The following is a 15,391-nucleotide window of genomic DNA, read 5'->3' as shown; positions in this document are numbered from 1 at the left end:
GGACTTGGAAGGATGTTGGTAAATCAATTGGTGAGATAACAACACTGTACGGCTGTGACTCTTGTCCATAACTATGTCTCAGTATGCGCAAGATCTATGAAATTTTGGGCATCGGTACCTGTCTCCAATCGAATCATGTTATAGCTGCGTCCGCTTCTCGGCAGGATGTAGTAGCATGCCCGCCCAAATCAGGACATGTCCTTCCGCCGTTTCCTGGAAAGGCAAGTTGGAATACCCCTGAAAAGGCATTTTAGACACATATGAGCATAACGATAGAGATGGTACTACCTTGGACATAAGCATGCCTTGTCCGATCCCCATATGTTGCCCAATCCAGGCAAGACACTTCAAAGCGTGGTTTTGAATAGGCCGTGGCACTGCCGAGCAAGTAGAGAGTACAAATAAAGGATGTAACAATAATAGGCCTCCCACAGAGCGACCAACGCCTGGAGGACTGTTGAGTGAGAGAATGTCTTGCTGATACGCGTGCAGATTATTGGTAAGGTGATATGGAATAGATGCGACAATATCATAGATTAGGATGTGAGCCTGCTTCTCCCATCTGGTCACGTTATCTGTCCGGATGGTGCCGCCCATTCGAGATGCAAGACGGATTAAGACATCCAATAGCATCAAATATGTCTTTCGATATGTGTTCATGACAGCTGCAACATATATGTCAAAGTAAGCATGTACGGGGCCGCCCCATGCAAAGGGACATGATGAAGCTTCGGCATCCTGCTGGCTCATAAAGCCCACTATATCAGCCTTCCAAGATACATCCTGAGTAGCACCCCATTGCGAGAAGGCAAGTTCGATAGCAAGAGCACGATCAAGGGTTTTTTGTAGTTCGTAAAATGAGGCTAATGGATCCTGTAGCTGCGTGTTTGCATGCTCAAAAAGGGGGTGGCATTTTATCAGGATGGAATCCAAATTGTGCACAGCATGGTTCGACGCGGGCGCACAAAGAACCCCGCGGTTATCTTGAACCTGGCATTAGGTTAGCATAGTGTTATCCGGGGATGTGTTAATAATCCGAACCTGGAGATCACGCTTAATGAGCAAAGGGTTTGCCACTTGAAACAACTGCGTGCTTGAGAGTAGATCAAAAGGAGAATTTGGGCTCAACAGCAAAGCACAGACCCCTCGGACATGGGCAACATGCTTCTGTTGCTCTTGAGTAATCTCATCACTGCTCACAATCTCATAAAGGCCGAGAAGGATAGCAATCACCAATGCTTCCACGGTAGGTGCTCGTAGCTGGCAGCAATGCAGCAAGTCCTGGAAGGAGCATAGTAGACCAGTATACTGCCTTCTTGCCCTGGCTAAAAGATCCGGCCGAGAGATTTTATTGCCCAGGGTTGCCCAAGCGACAATCTCGACGGCCCGGACGAGGTCTGAAGAGGGATGAACGCTGGCGAGGAGCGAGGGTAAACCATCCAGGAACCCGCGGGAGACTCGAGAATCTCTCGAACAGACAACATACTGGTCAAGGAATAGACCAACAGGATCATTCGTGGTCACTATCCTGCTTTGGGGGGGGAAGAGCAATTGGACAGGCTTGTTCGCAGGAACTACATAATGGCGGAAGCGTAATTCGTCATTGCTCCTGTACCCGAGGCAGATTCTCCCCGATTGAAGACAGCGACTACAAGCCTGTCCAACGCAGAGCCTAATGTTAGCCTGGCATCCCTGGGGTCCCCGAAAATGGCCCGTGGTTTCTTACAGGGAGGCCTTCATCACACTATACAACTCTCAATATGATTAGTCTGGCACTGTGTTTTCGCCCACAAAATGGGTATTTTACCTTCTTCCGCCGTTTCCTGCAGGTCTCACAGGCACGAGAAACGCCGTAGTTTACCATATCAAATGTATTATGTTGGGACACATATCTCTCCGTCGCCTAGCTAGTCAAGAGCGGTTTATTGTTTTTAGTCTAGCGGTTAGTGCTTCGACATAACATATCGGTCAGATGGACTAAGAGGACTTCATAAATGAGATTAGTTAAGATTAGATTGGGGTCAGACAAGACGAAATCAGGTGACGTCAGGTGATACGCCATGTAGTAGTATGTATGCCACTGCACTACCCATGAACTGGGGATGAAAATAGCTTCAATACTACGACATCACATTTAAATATCGCATAATGGTGCTTAATTAGAAGTTCTGCCTTTCCCAAGATCCACTTACTGAGCCTTGACACGATCCCAGAACCCGATACCGTTCAACTGCGCTCTTCTCACTGAGTCTGACAGAGAAGAACCTAGCAAGTGGCTCGACAATATCAAATAGGCATAGCTACATCTGCAACTCGAATGCATACCGAAGAAAAGCCTTTTCCGACATTGAGGACCAGTAACCTGACTGAAGACTAGACTTTTGAGGAGTTCATTAATAGGCGTAGATGACCCTGGAACGCCTAAGGCTCAAGAAGAACGACTGACACGTCATTCGATGCCTCAACTGCTGGGCTGGGAAAGAAAGCGCAAGTGGGATGAAGGAGACTGTTGAGGAAGACTTGAAATGACACCGAAGGTACATAGTAATTTCGATCTTGACCTGCCCGCTAGGGTTCCAGCATAATGACCTCAACGAACTGAGCATACTTATGAATGTAGCCAGTGGCACTTGGGTAATTGTTTTATCGCGCTAATCAGTAAATAAAATGTACTATTTATCTGGAGAGTAAATGGAGAGGTATGTCCCAGCATAAATTGTACTTAGCCATACGATCAGTGCCATTTCCATCAAGAATAACACCAGACTGTATCCGAACGCTCACTGTAATCAGACACTCTACCTAATTCTCTTCTGCTGCATAAGCGGCCTGACCTACAGACATCTTGTCGATCTCCCTCCCAGGAGCTGTGATGATTTGAGTCATATATCCATCTGGCACTAAGTACATCGCGTGAGGTAATGGTTATAATCACGTATGTTGCATAATATCATCCCAAGTCTTGATGCAGCCATTGTCAGCAGATGAGAAGGACGAGCAGACGTTTATAAGTTGGCTGTGAATATGCTGCGCTTCCCATGTCTTAGGTATCAAACAAAGTAAGTACTTTATTCTTTCCTCCCCACTGTTCTCTGGGTGACTTTGGTCGGTAACGAACTCTATTGCAGTTTTCCCATTTTTATCTTTCCTGGAGATTAACCAAATCAATGTATAGGCTTCTAGCATCCGAGCTCGACGTATATGCCAGGTGATGTCCCCACCCGGACGGATACCCTCTAGAAAAGGGAAGACCGAATTTACCGACGGCATGGAGAAGGCTGTGGAGATAATCAGGTTCATATTCAATGGACCTACACCTTTTGAAGGAAGAGGCTGCGATTGGACTAACCATCAGGTCGGAACCTCACTCTCAGGATTATTAGTTCCAACAGTTCCTCTTGGAGAGGTTGAATCAGAGCATCCATGATCACTGATTGAGTGGCCCCGATGGTTTCGACAAGATGTTCACGAAGGTCTAGCTTTTCTGCTCTAACCAAACCTTAGCTCAGATCCTGTCAAGGGGTCGCTTTTCTTAACTTACCTTTCAAATACCTGCGATTCGACCATGGTTTGTTCGTACTTTGATATGTTCTTCAGTGGACGCGGTAGACTAAAACTTAGCAAATAAGGCTTGACCGGTGAGAAGGTGTACGAATGGGAAAAGTCATATAGGACTGTGTCAAAGAAATCCATCGGAAGCCTGAAGTGCTCATCTTTAATGTCTCCATGAGTGATCCCAAGGCGATGCAATGTCAGAAGACGTCGAATACGGTCAGTAAAGAGAGAGTCATAGTAATCCACTTCGAAATCACTCAGGGAACCTAGACCGCTGAGCTTGTCCTTGAACTTATCCCCATGACTATGTTCTTTGTCTGCTGCTAGGATTCGTCGTGATGACAGCTTCGGCCTGATACATTCTAGGGCAATGGCGCGATGTTTAGCATAGGGACTGCTAAGGTACTTTTCGAGATCGGTAATGACTCCATGAAACTCGGGGAAGTAAATTCTTTGGGAGCTTGTGCATGAGGCGTCAATGCGATGAAACACTCGGAGTTCGGTTGGAAACCAATCGAGTTCATCCCTAACCTCCTTGACCGTTTTCGGGATACGGGAGGGCAGGCGTTTAAGCTGCATTTCTGCATCACGTTCAGTGTACTCTGGAAACTTCGGTTGATTTAATATCAGTCTTTCTGTTGAAAATTTCCCATCCATGATGTACTTACAATCTTAGCCACATGCTGGCGGTAGTATATCCCTCCATGTCGGACATAAAGCCACTTAACCTGTATCCTTCCAAACTCAGAGTAACGTCCGGTATCTGCTGATCTCCCCAGCATCCATTTCTTCTGTGGGTCGAAAAGTCTGAAATCGGTCTTATCTTCACGGCCTTCATTGATCCAATCTGGTAGGGGCCATTCGGAGAAGAATGTGTCTGTCCACGACTGACCATGGGTATTGCTCATCATTGACTAAGGAACGGGTGAGCTGGCTTTAGAATCACCTTCCAAGTGCAGCAAGCCAAACCTTTAGATTGTGATATTGTCACTTGAGCGAAGGTCGCGTAAAGATTTCAGGGTAAGTCTTCGAACATTTAAAATAGGATTACAAGAATGATACATTGGAGTACAAGATACTACATGGAGTACGAATGAACTTTTTATATCTAAGATATAAGCATTCTACTGCCAAGAATATGGTTTCATATGGCAGAAGGGTGCCTGCAGCTGCCTATATCATTAGGCAACAGTTTGACCCCTTGCATAGCTTACCAAAAACATACATGCTTAGAAGACAATATTAAAATTATACAACATGATAATTCTATGATTTATTAGGTGAGGAGTCAAGGAACCGCATAACTGCAATGAAAATGAGAGAAGAATTATGCTTCATTCACTGGCTGCACCACCCCCGTAAGGCCGTATGTGTACTTAGTTTCTATAACCTCTGTGGCTTCCTAACTCGTGTGTCTGTCAATGTAGATGCCCCAAGACCCGAGTAAGTTGAGATATCTGCCGCGCAGACTTTGCAGAGGCAACTGCAGAGGATGCCTCGTTGCTAGGATTTAGCTAGCCCAATATGACCAAAAGCCTCAAGGATAATAGTAATAAACACTGCACTTGCAATCCACCAAGTGAATATGAGACGGCAAGACGCCAGTGTTATGACTAAGATCTGCAGATTTTTCTTTCTCTGCTAAACACAGACAACCCAAGGGCAGATTACAATTCACATAAACTCTGGGAGTGTTCAATTGCCGCACCCTTGCCATTTCTATGTATCATGTTTCCCGTTGGGACATATCTCTCCGTCGGCTCATAAGATAGATATATCGTTTTTGGTCTAGCGGTCAGCGCGTCGACATTTCCCCTTTCTTCCCACCAAAACTATCAACTTCCTTCCAACATTGTGTTGCTGCAGTCTAATCTCGTCAGTGACCTCCCAGCATCTTGTTGATCAACATTTTCATATCGTCCTCAACGACTTCCAACATACATCGATCTCGAGTCGTCTGGAGGGCAGGAATGGACGCTACCGGGATACGACAAGTAAGAAGCTACCAAAAACACTCTAGTTGCAAGATAAGTCTTAGTAAGAGCCTCTTAACGGCTCCTCGTGAGCTTCCTAGGGGCATCGACTTTGGGTCATCTGGGGCGCAGAATAGATCCCCACCACCAACGAATGCTATCATACGTTGAATCCACAAACCATATATCAACCACTACGTTGAATACGGTTCCTGCCTGCATCACTGTAGGATTATTATGGAATGGTGGTTCTGTTATGAAAAAAGCCAAGTACATGAAGATCTACGCTTCTATATGGAAAGTAAGAAGCTCCATGGAAAATACCCTATTGGGAAAACCACTAGCATCTTCTAACTCTTCATCCAATAGAGGCACTCCCAGCACACCGGTTCGGCTCCTACATATACCACAACCAGCAAGGGTGCGTGGAGATTGTTGCGGAAAAGCTCTCAAGCACTGCATCTATTCATGATGAAACTAAGAACCTGCGCGCTGAAAACAGCTTTGGGCGTCCCAAGAATCTTACAGTCTAAGTACTGTCATTAGAGAAAGTCGTGGAGATCTTCCTTCTCCCTTTCTCTGGTTGATCCTGGCCGCGACCTTTGGTGGACTGGGGCCTACAGGCTTTGTCAAACTAGCCAAACTTCTTCAAAGGCTTTCGACAAGTCGAAGTGAAGAGGTAGACTAGAGCCTCGGAGGCTCTAGTACGTCAGCCAAGCTCTTAAAAGACCTCATAGGGGCCATGCAGTACTGGGGGCTTTCTGATCGAACCCGCCAACCTTGCGATACTACGAAGTAAAAGAGAAGGAAAGAGACAAGTGTTTTCAAAAACCCCGAAAGGTGAGGGTGGTAGACTGGCTAGACCTATTCAACCACCCTTCCATACGGGCAAGATTGACGGGTTCAATCAGAAAGCCCCCAGTGCCCCGATTGTCGCAAGGCCCCTATGAAAAGAATGGTCGACGTACCGCCTTTCTTTCAAGACAATGCTGACAGGTTGGAAGCTCCCTTCATGTGGGCAATGCCATCTACCTATGAGGCCAGCTGCCTCAGGTTTCAGCTGCAAAGGACATCATTCTCAGTATCATTGCAAAGAGCAGTTATTCGAGCAAGGAGGTGGTATGGAAGAGGATCAAGGCACATTCAGTCAGTAAGGAAGCTGCTGTGGAGGCGAAGGAGAGATATTTTCTTGGAACAGCGTTTCTGCCAAGTAGGCCAAAACGATATATCGTTGGCTATTCGGAGCAGACGGGGCGACAAATGTCTCGACATATGTAGACAGGCTTCAGGCGCTGCAAAAGCCATCGGATTCATCTTTCATTTCTTCATACTTGCTTCGCATGAAAGAAGAGATGGTGAGAGATATATGCAACAGGATGACTCGTTGCATGACTAGAAGATGTATCTAGGTAGTTCACCAGAATAGTGTATGGGTACTTCAAGATAGAAAGTTTGTGATGCGCTGCAATAAAACATGTAGTGAGAGGCTTATATGATTTATCAGGCGTGGAGTCCAGAATCCAGCAGTAGTGAAATAAAGCACGAGGCTCTTGCTTCATCTACCGGCGTAGTCTTGTTAAACGTTTGCCGAACTAATGGCTTTAATTTGATCATACATCAATTCTAATGCAGTGTATTAACTCATTAATGGTATTCGCTTTCATTAAGCTCAAGGCCAATCACCGATCGTTTTCCGCCCGCGACTCCTCAGCCATGCCAATCTTCGCTCGTTTCGAGAGATCGGCTTGTAACGCCTTATCAATGATTGCATTGATCTCCTTGACCTTCTCGAGGGCAACTGAAGTTTTATCCACAAAGACCATCGCGTCCACCGGCGATCCGGAGAACTTGGAGACGAAGCACACATCACCCGCGTTGTTGATGCCAATCACGACGTCAGCTTCCGCTGCTTGCTCCTCCTTCCGAGTTGCATCAATGATGACCCGCTTTCCTTCATCGAATGTGTGGAAAGTAACAGACAGCGGCTTATGTGTAATGTTCAATGCGACAGGAACTCGTTCATCGAGTCCGTACACAATCACCTGGCCATCCTTGACTACAGCGTCTTGACGGCGGAAATGCTGCAAACCAGCCATGATACCAATACAAGCCGCATCAATCAGATTGCCATCGTAATCGGTAACGTGGACGTCCGCGCGGATGCTCCAGCAGCTGACACCCTTGAGGATACAGAGGGACTCGGTGTCCAGGGCGTTGGAATGGCGAACGACACGGTCGAGGACATTGGTGACATATGTTTCAAAGTCTCCTTGTCTGAAACAGAAATGGTCAGCTGAGTTATTGCTCGGTCGCGGCTTGATGAGAATATCCATACCGGCCATTGTCCCAAGCGGGGGAGCCCATGGCAGTCAGCTCCATGGCGATTGTGAAAAGACCGTCGAACGGACGATCATCGTGAGGTTTTGTGACTTCAGCTGAGATACGGACAATGAGGCTGCAGCAGAAAAGAACAGTTAGTGTTGTTGAAGCAAGCTGAACGATGAGTCTACCTACCTGGTTTTGCCGAGCTGCACCTTCACATGTCCATACTCCTCCCCGAACGACACATTCAGCGGACGTAGCTGGTCGAAACCGCGACCGTCCAGTCGTACATCCTCGCGCAGCGCATTGAGGATGAAGTCGCGCTCAGTGACGGAGAGCAATGCTTCTTTGTTCATGATTGCGGAGGCGGATTTGGCCCCGGCGGGGGTCACGGCGGACTTTCTGGGAAATTTCCTGCATGCCACATCGTCATCGAGGCGGCGGGCCAATGTTGTTCCTCGTGGAGCCAATGGGAGAGACTGTTGGCAGGCGGTGAAGTGGCTGACTCATCTTGTGGCCTGAGGTTGCAATCGGCGATCATTATCAGATCTCATCCTCGTCGGAGTGTCAACTACCAAACAACACAGAGTCTAACAACCGCCACCATGACTACGGGTATGTATCTATATTGATTGAATCTGAGAAGCTTCGTACTGACTACTTTATAGCTCACAGGCCCACGTTCGATCCCGTATGTACCCCCGACCATCTGCTCAGCGCATGAAGCTCATTGAAACAGGCACAAGGAAAGGAGGCCCTCCGCGGCCCTGCGTACCACCAGCGTCTTCTCCCGGCTTATACGCACCTGAAGACACGGTAAGTGGTATGACAATATGTCTGCGACAATTTCTGACATTTCCAAGTCAATTCGGTCAGGGTAGTGAAGTCGAAACTCAGCAACGCGATCTGCGCGCCGAGCTGCTCCAGGCGGAGGCTGCTCATTTCGCCAAGAAGAACGGAGTTCCCGTGGACGAGCCTAAAATCGAGACCGCCACACCCAAGCGCCAGTTGGAAGGTGGTTCACCCGGTGGTGATGCAGGGACAGAGGAAGAAGATCCAGAAGCCAAACGACGACGAATACTAGAGGAGACTCGAGATATAGATGCAGATTCTGACGAGTCGGAAGAGGATAGCAGTGAGGATGAAAGGTCAGATTCCGCGGATACATACGTGCGATAGTGCTGACAGGTTACAGTGACGATGAAGAGGACGAGGCTGCTGAATTGATGCGCGAGCTGGAGAAGATCAAGAAAGAGAGACTCGAGCAGAAAGAGAAAGAGGTTCGTGCAGCAGATTTGGACTTTGGATGAGTTACTGATAGCTGTCAGGAACGCGAACGTGCTGCGCAAGAAGAGGAGCAGCGCGAGGTCGATATCGCTCGAGGAAACCCGCTGCTTAATCCTCAAGACTTCAATGTGAAGCGGAGATGGGACGACGATGTTGTGTTCAAAAACCAGGCCCGTGGTACAGAAGACAAGAGGGGCAAAGAGTTTGTTAACGTAAGTGCCTGCTTTTTTATTATCTATTATGCTATGATACTAATCTTGCATGCAGGATCTGTTGCGATCGGACTTCCACAAGAGATTCATGGTGAGTTGGTACTGTTGCAATAGTAAAAGAATCTACTAACTTGAGCAGTCAAAATACGTCCGCTAAACTCGTGTCCGACAAACGTACCCACTCCTTACAGCAGTCACTGTGATGACTGTTTGTCCTACCCTAGAGTCGTCAATCGGTCCCCAACTCATACCAGATACAGCATCGTGGTGGATTCGACTTCCAGATCAGCATGCGAATAGAGAAGCAGTACAAGCCAGTATATGCTTCCTACTACAGCACAGAGAAGAACGCTCGACAACACAAACGAGAGTGAATGGGTGATTTAACACATGGCGCTTTATATTTCTCTTCATAGTGTATACCCACATCATCAATCAAACCAATATATTCATATAGCCCAATTTAGTTTAGTACTCCGAACACTAAGTAGTCTCCTATCATATCAACCTGATAGACAAAGTACTGCCGGCAGTACTCACACCGCTCGCAATCTACTTGCACCGCAGCATCACAGTATCCTATCCTATCTTTTCCCACAAACAGAAACCAATTGCTGTACCAGCTTAAGTTCAAAATGGATTCTCAACCGTCATCGAAAGCGCTTCATTGTAAGCCGTACCCTGCATTTTTCACTTACCTCAGTTCCAAACCCCTCCATTGCACCGCTAACAACCATCCGTCGCAGATCGCATCAACACCAACATCTCACAATTACTCCAACGCTTCGAGAACATCATGGCAACAGCGACTGTTAGCTCACCTCACCCTCTTGCAATATATCCAAACGAACAACCACTAACCCAGAAATCCAGACCGAAAGTACCAGCCACACCTCCACGGCCGTCGAGACATACCAGCTAGACGTGGAATCCACAGCGTTGGTACGTTCCAACTAATGCTCCTCTATTCCAACACAAATCCTACAATGTCAGGGAACACTTGCTTACAGAATTGAATCTGAGATAGGTCCGCGCAGCAGAAGACATCCTCGCCCTGACCCGGACAATGAAAGAAACCTGGTTATTCGGGAAACTCGACACACTAGGCGAAGACGAAGCGGACGTGAAACGTCGCGAGGAACTAGAGATGAATGCGGAGGCGATTTAAAAGGCCATTGAAGATGGGGGGTTTTTGAAGGCTGCTAAGTGAGGATCAGCTTTGAGGTGTATACTGTGGGTGCATGGCGTATAGTGGGTTGGTTTATCTATTGCAGGGAGTTGGCGGGTTGGCGTTCGGGTATGCTTCTAGAAAGTGGTACTTCTGAATTCTGATGTTGATGTAAATAGTAGTTATGTATATATATAAAATTATATTATAGAATGCCCTCTAACTACAGTTGAACCGATCAATATCTGGTAGATAGTTCGTGTGTAGTTCTGGAAAGGGAAAAAAGCACGTGGTTCCAACCCCAGCGGGGGATTATCGTGAGATCGCGAACCGTCTGATAAAAGCTTCCCTTCCATCAACTTATCAAAAACTCCCCCCCACCGCGTGCACTCCCTCCTCCTCTACCATTCAAACCCACCAAAAAATCTCACACATCACCTACCTATCAACCAACCTACCAACCAACACACCACCACACCTTCAATTCCAAATAACCAACAAAGATGCCCCCATCACGCCCCATAACCCTCATCGTCGCAACGACCCCCATCCCCACCGAAAGCAGCTCAATCCGCCTCGGCATCGGCCACTCCGGGACTCTCCCCTGGCCACGAATCAAAACCGACATGTCGTTCTTCGCGCGTGTCACCTCCCGGGCACCTACCCCGGGCACCACCAACGCCATCATAATGGGTCGGAAGACGTACGACTCTGTGCCTGCGCATCTCCGCCCGCTGGCCAAGCGCATCAGTACTATTATAACACGGGATGTGGATTCTCTAACGGAGAGGGTTGGGAGAGAAGCTGAGATTAGGCGGGAGAAGATTGCTGCTGCTGCATCTACATCTGCTGGTGGTAATGGGGGGAATGCTGAGCAACCCGCAACGGATGCGATTGTGTGCGGGGGATTACATGATGCGCTGCAGCAGCTGGAGACGAGGTATGGAGAGGAAGGGAAGCTGGGGAAGGTGTTTGTGATTGGGGGGGCGGAGATATATGGGGCTGTTTTGGCTGCGGGAAAGGATGTTTGGGGAGGGCCAGTGAGAATTGTGATGACGAATGTGGAGAAGAAGGGGTATGCGGAGGGGAATAAGGGGGAGGTGTTTGAGTGTGATACGTTATTCCCCGTGGATGAGGAGTTGTTTGGGGAGAAGGAGGGGTGGAGGAAGGTTAGTGCGGAGGAGGTTACGGAGTGGGTTGGGGAGGTGGTTACTGGGGAGTGGATTGAGGAGGGGGATGTTAGGGTGCAGATGGTGGGTTATGAACGTCAATAGAATATTGAGTATAACGGAATTGAGTGGTAGAGTAGAGGCTATGTGCGCGGGCGTACGCCGGTGTCTATCACGGTACAGTTGATATGGTTATGGCAAGGTAGTCTATGTATACGGCAGATATGTACAGTCTAGATAACAACTAGCCGCCCTAATAATGCTGGTACAATCACATGCTCTCGCTGAAATAACGAATCAAAACCAAAATCAAAGGCAAACCAACTCCTTGCTAATATACAAGCACATGGAGTATGCACATTGCTGGATGCAGCTGTCCAATCGAAAGATACTTGGCAATAATCGCTGAACGATGTCGTAGTGAAACACTGCAACGCTGAACGCTGAACGCAGATCGATCATATCACTCATTCTCTTTCATATACTTCACAAAGGCTTTCTTATGTACTAAGCCGGCATATTGGCCATCATGCGACACGCACAGATAGCGCAGTCCAAGCTTGGCAAAGCATTGATACACGAGGTCGATAGGTGAATGGATGTCGAGGGCAAGAGGGGACTGCAGACGTCAGACTTGTAAACGTCAAAGGATGGAGCTACATACCGGATCAATGTATTGACCGAAGTCGACGCGGCCGGTTTCGGCTTCATCTTCGCTGTCAGAAACAGCCGAAGAGCCATCCAGACTCATCAAGCAGAGGGTGTTCTCCTCGTCCGCCAGGTTGTCCAGCGCGTACTCCAGCTCAGGTGCCGGGATTAAACCGGTGAGGACACCATGACGCAGGATCGGAAGACCTCCGTCCAGTTCGCCCGCCATCAACAAGTTCTGAAGTTTCGAACGTAGCTCTCGTGCCGGCACAAAGGACGAGCCTGAAATGTCAATGATACGACTGGAGCGAACCGGCCGAACGAGATCCCCAAGCTGCGCATCCGAGGTCGGCTGATGTTTACTGTCAAGGAACGGGTAGGAATTCATATCGGTCAACATATCCTGCCCCAAGTTAGCCGCCACATCTTCACACAAAAAAAGTATTGTGCAGTACTTACGTAGATGCTGCGAGGTTCGATAGCATCAGCAGTCCACTTGGCACACAAGACAGCCACGGAAAAGGGCAACACATGGTCCAAACTTCCCGTGAGCTCAAAGAGAATGACGGCCAGTGTAACAGACAGACGTGTCACTCCACACATAGTTGCACCTGCTGCGACCATAGCGTAGACCCCTGGCGTCACGCAGGATTCCATGCCGGCGGTAGCGGGACAAGACGATCCAAACAGAAAGGAGGTGGGATACTTCAGCACCAAGTACTGTGCTGCATGTCCAACAATGCGGCCCAGAAGACCACCAACAACCATGGAAGGAACGTAGATACCACACGGCACCTTGATTCCGAACGTAACCACCGTTAGGAGACTCTTGATGACAAACGCCACGAGCAGATAACGAATAATCTCCCCGATCCCCTCCTCCGGCGGACACAGACCAGTCGGTGACGAGGACTCGTGATCACAAGGGCTGGCCAACTCAAACATAAGCTCGGAGACGGGGAGCTTGGTGTAACGATTCCAAAAGCTAACTAATCCGGTCAAAACAGCAACGAGCACGACCTCAATCATTGGCCAACGCTTGATAAACCAGATTCTCCGGAATGATCGCGCCCAGAGGTTCGAGGCTTTGATAAACAGAGCACCCAGCGCTCCACCGAGCACGCCTAGGAGGATAAAGATCGCCATCTCAAACATCTCCCAGTCGCCCAGATAGCGGACCTGGAACAAGACAATCTTGCCCGTGCCGTAAGGATTCAGGAATTTCAGGGAGAGTGCTGCTGCGATGCAGCAGAAGAACGTTCTGAATAGAGTCTTCGGAGGGAAATAATAGCTGACTTCCTCTAAACTGAACAGGACGCCACCGATGGGGGCACCGAATGCTACGGCCACACCACCTGCAGCACTTGCGCTCAAAACCTCACGTCTCTTGCCATCGTTGTGGTTATACTTGGCAAAGATGCGACAGCAGATATTGCCCACGCATGTCGCGATGTGCACATAAGGTCCTTCTTTGCCCAAGCTGAGGCCTGACGAAACGCTAAAAACCAGCGCAAGGGTTTTGATCAACAGAGTCTTGAAGCCAAGGTATCCATGCAGAACGAAGCCACTGTTGATGACCTTGACCTCAGCCACTCCACTACCTGCCGCAGGATAGTAGACCATGGCAGGACGCGTGGGGATGGCGGAACTAAGCGCTTGCTGGCTGGAAGCAGATCCAGGTGAATTACTATTTGCATTGTTTCCTTTCGTACTTCGCGACGACGCCGCCCCAAGGTTTTCATCCAAAGTTGTCAGCGACACCGAGGATGGAACCACCGTCTTCGTGAACAGCGTCAGAAAGCACGAGATGACAGAAAGAAGCACCACCCAGAAGATGAACATGCTGTAGTTAACCCAGTAATTGTCCGGTCCTGACGGATTGTAGATCTGGGACCAGGACCGCCACGCCGGGCAATTTGAGCCCCCTGTACAGCAGCTCTGACGGCTGTGGAACCAGTGCGTAGTACAAAAGCCTTCCTTCACGTCAAAGATGAATTCCTCAGTCACATCTACTGAATAAGCTATTGCGGCCGTGATACAGCCAATCAATGCGACCAGGACCCAGCCCTGGGAGCCATCGAGCCATGCCAGCAGACGCCCGCGGATATCCTTGCGCTTGCGCAGTTCCCGAAGACGAGCGCCGTCTATGATACTGTCATGGACCCAGTCAGTGGAGGTGAACTGGTCATACCAGCTCCGCTCGTCCATGAAAGAAGCTGTCATGCCATCTTTGACGGAAGCAGCCAGGCTTTCCGCTTGCTCCGCATCGATACTGCCGCGTCGACTAAATCGGATCGCCTGAGAGTTGGCGCGGCTATGGTGTCGCGACCGGCGAATGCTTCCCGTCATTAGGGTGTGTCTAAAATTGTTGAAATCAGACCCGGTATTTCCAGAAAGATTCGTATATGAACGTCGCGGCATACCCCGCCGGGTTTCGTTGGTCTTCGGTAGAAGACTTGTGGTTTCGCCGACTTCCATACTCGGTTCCGAAGGTTCATGGGGAGTTTGGACTTCCGAGAGAAGGCTATGAGTTCGTCTAACGGCAGATGGCGAGGGGGGAGCTGTTCGCGAGGCAGTCCTGCGGCCGTCCGACCCGCCGGAGGGAAGCTCGGCTTCCGGGAGAGCGCCTTGCAGATTGGGAGGGATTGAACGAGGCATTTTTGGGAAACTAGTGAAGCAAGAGCTGCTTCGGACTTAATATATGCGGCCTGAGATAATCAAGTCAGCCCAGGCAGTCCGGGGTCTGCCAGATGCAAACCAGCAGCAGCAGGGACGGGAAAGATAAGAACTACCCTCAGCAGCGGACATATCCAACAACATTTAAGCCCGAGAAGAGGCCGAGAAATCGAACAGTGGGGACTGCGACTAGTTCGGTGGTTCTCCAGCGCGCGAGGTAGATGGCGGTGAAGTTGCCGAAGTGAAGAAAGACGGGAGAGACAAACAAACACGGCAGTCGCAGGTTAGGGGGGTTGGGGAGGGAAGAAGGGAAGGGAAAACGAAAGTGAGGCTGTAGAGGAAGCACACAATGAGTTTAAGAAAGGAAGAGCAATACAGAGC

At 48.9% G+C, this 15,391-nt stretch overlaps 6 protein-coding genes across 6 annotated transcripts; 3 read left to right on the top strand and 3 right to left on the bottom strand.

The window, feature by feature from the left end:
- Positions 1-138: 138 nt before the first annotated feature.
- Positions 139-4,463, bottom strand: BDQ94DRAFT_186304 (putative C6 transcription factor; the record flags this gene model as incomplete). The annotated part of the gene is made up of 12 exons (XM_026775120.1): positions 139-237; positions 289-873; positions 1,042-1,574; positions 1,616-1,734; positions 2,193-2,250; positions 2,326-2,421; positions 2,733-2,779; positions 2,936-3,148; positions 3,222-3,311; positions 3,391-3,489; positions 3,581-4,164; positions 4,224-4,463. 12 exons carry the CDS (start codon positions 4,461-4,463, stop codon positions 139-141), a joined length of 2,763 nt encoding a protein of 920 aa, XP_026628517.1.
- A 2,551-nt stretch (positions 4,464-7,014) lies between these two features.
- BDQ94DRAFT_139704 (exosome non-catalytic core subunit RRP45) lies at positions 7,015-8,262 on the bottom strand. The gene is made up of 3 exons (XM_026765483.1): positions 8,043-8,262; positions 7,864-7,983; positions 7,015-7,802 (listed from the first exon to the last, which is right to left on the bottom strand). Exons 1-3 carry the CDS (start codon positions 8,204-8,206, stop codon positions 7,208-7,210), a joined length of 879 nt encoding a protein of 292 aa, XP_026628516.1. The 5' UTR covers positions 8,207-8,262; the 3' UTR covers positions 7,015-7,207.
- A 170-nt stretch (positions 8,263-8,432) lies between these two features.
- BDQ94DRAFT_139702 (spliceosome-associated CWC15 family protein) lies at positions 8,433-9,806 on the top strand. Its single transcript, XM_026765482.1, has 8 exons — positions 8,433-8,465; positions 8,519-8,541; positions 8,590-8,666; positions 8,714-8,998; positions 9,046-9,130; positions 9,179-9,349; positions 9,405-9,440; positions 9,489-9,806. Exons 1-8 carry the CDS (start codon positions 8,456-8,458, stop codon positions 9,504-9,506), a joined length of 705 nt encoding a protein of 234 aa, XP_026628515.1. The 5' UTR covers positions 8,433-8,455; the 3' UTR covers positions 9,507-9,806.
- Positions 9,807-9,952: 146 nt separating this feature from the next.
- Positions 9,953-10,735, top strand: BDQ94DRAFT_139700 (RNA polymerase II mediator complex head subunit MED22). The gene is made up of 4 exons (XM_026765481.1): positions 9,953-10,018; positions 10,096-10,160; positions 10,223-10,291; positions 10,377-10,735. Exons 1-4 carry the CDS (start codon positions 9,985-9,987, stop codon positions 10,515-10,517), a joined length of 309 nt encoding a protein of 102 aa, XP_026628514.1. The 5' UTR covers positions 9,953-9,984; the 3' UTR covers positions 10,518-10,735.
- A 141-nt stretch (positions 10,736-10,876) lies between these two features.
- Positions 10,877-11,970, top strand: BDQ94DRAFT_128852 (dihydrofolate reductase). Its single transcript, XM_026763913.1, has one exon. The coding sequence runs from the start codon at positions 11,021-11,023 to the stop codon at positions 11,789-11,791; it is 771 nt and encodes a 256-aa protein (XP_026628513.1). The 5' UTR covers positions 10,877-11,020; the 3' UTR covers positions 11,792-11,970.
- A 179-nt stretch (positions 11,971-12,149) lies between these two features.
- BDQ94DRAFT_158292 (chloride channel protein) lies at positions 12,150-14,992 on the bottom strand (the record flags this gene model as incomplete). The annotated part of the gene is made up of 3 exons (XM_026768928.1): positions 12,150-12,305; positions 12,351-12,737; positions 12,794-14,992. 3 exons carry the CDS (start codon positions 14,990-14,992, stop codon positions 12,150-12,152), a joined length of 2,742 nt encoding a protein of 913 aa, XP_026628512.1.
- Between the last annotated feature and the right edge of the window lie 399 nt (positions 14,993-15,391).

This window comes from Aspergillus welwitschiae, assembly GCF_003344945.1.
Source record: "Aspergillus welwitschiae strain CBS 139.54b unplaced genomic scaffold BDQ94scaffold_9, whole genome shotgun sequence".
NCBI lineage: Eukaryota > Fungi > Ascomycota > Eurotiomycetes > Eurotiales > Aspergillaceae > Aspergillus > Aspergillus welwitschiae.
The sequence above is the reverse complement of the archived record's forward strand: the minus strand, read 5'-3'. Positions and strand labels throughout refer to the sequence as shown.

Coding starts and splice junctions, on each gene's coding strand:
- BDQ94DRAFT_128852 (XM_026763913.1), top strand. CDS start 11,021: ATGCCCCCATCACGCCCCATAACCCTCATCGTCGCAACGACCCCCATC.
- BDQ94DRAFT_139700 (XM_026765481.1), top strand. CDS start 9,985: ATGGATTCTCAACCGTCATCGAAAGCGCTTCATT. Junction 10,161..10,222: donor ACATCATGGCAACAGCGACT/GTTAGCTCACCT, acceptor CCAGAAATCCAG/ACCGAAAGTACCAGCCACAC. Junction 10,292..10,376: donor ACGTGGAATCCACAGCGTTG/GTACGTTCCAAC, acceptor AATCTGAGATAG/GTCCGCGCAGCAGAAGACAT.
- BDQ94DRAFT_139702 (XM_026765482.1), top strand. Junction 8,542..8,589: donor ACAGGCCCACGTTCGATCCC/GTATGTACCCCC, acceptor TCATTGAAACAG/GCACAAGGAAAGGAGGCCCT. Junction 9,350..9,404: donor GGGGCAAAGAGTTTGTTAAC/GTAAGTGCCTGC, acceptor TCTTGCATGCAG/GATCTGTTGCGATCGGACTT.
- BDQ94DRAFT_139704 (XM_026765483.1), bottom strand. CDS start 8,206: ATGAACAAAGAAGCATTGCTCTCCGTCACTGAGCGCGACTTCATCCTC. Junction 7,984..8,042: donor GTGCAGCTCGGCAAAACCAG/GTAGGTAGACTC, acceptor TTTCTGCTGCAG/CCTCATTGTCCGTATCTCAG. Junction 7,803..7,863: donor CCCGCTTGGGACAATGGCCG/GTATGGATATTC, acceptor TTTCTGTTTCAG/ACAAGGAGACTTTGAAACAT.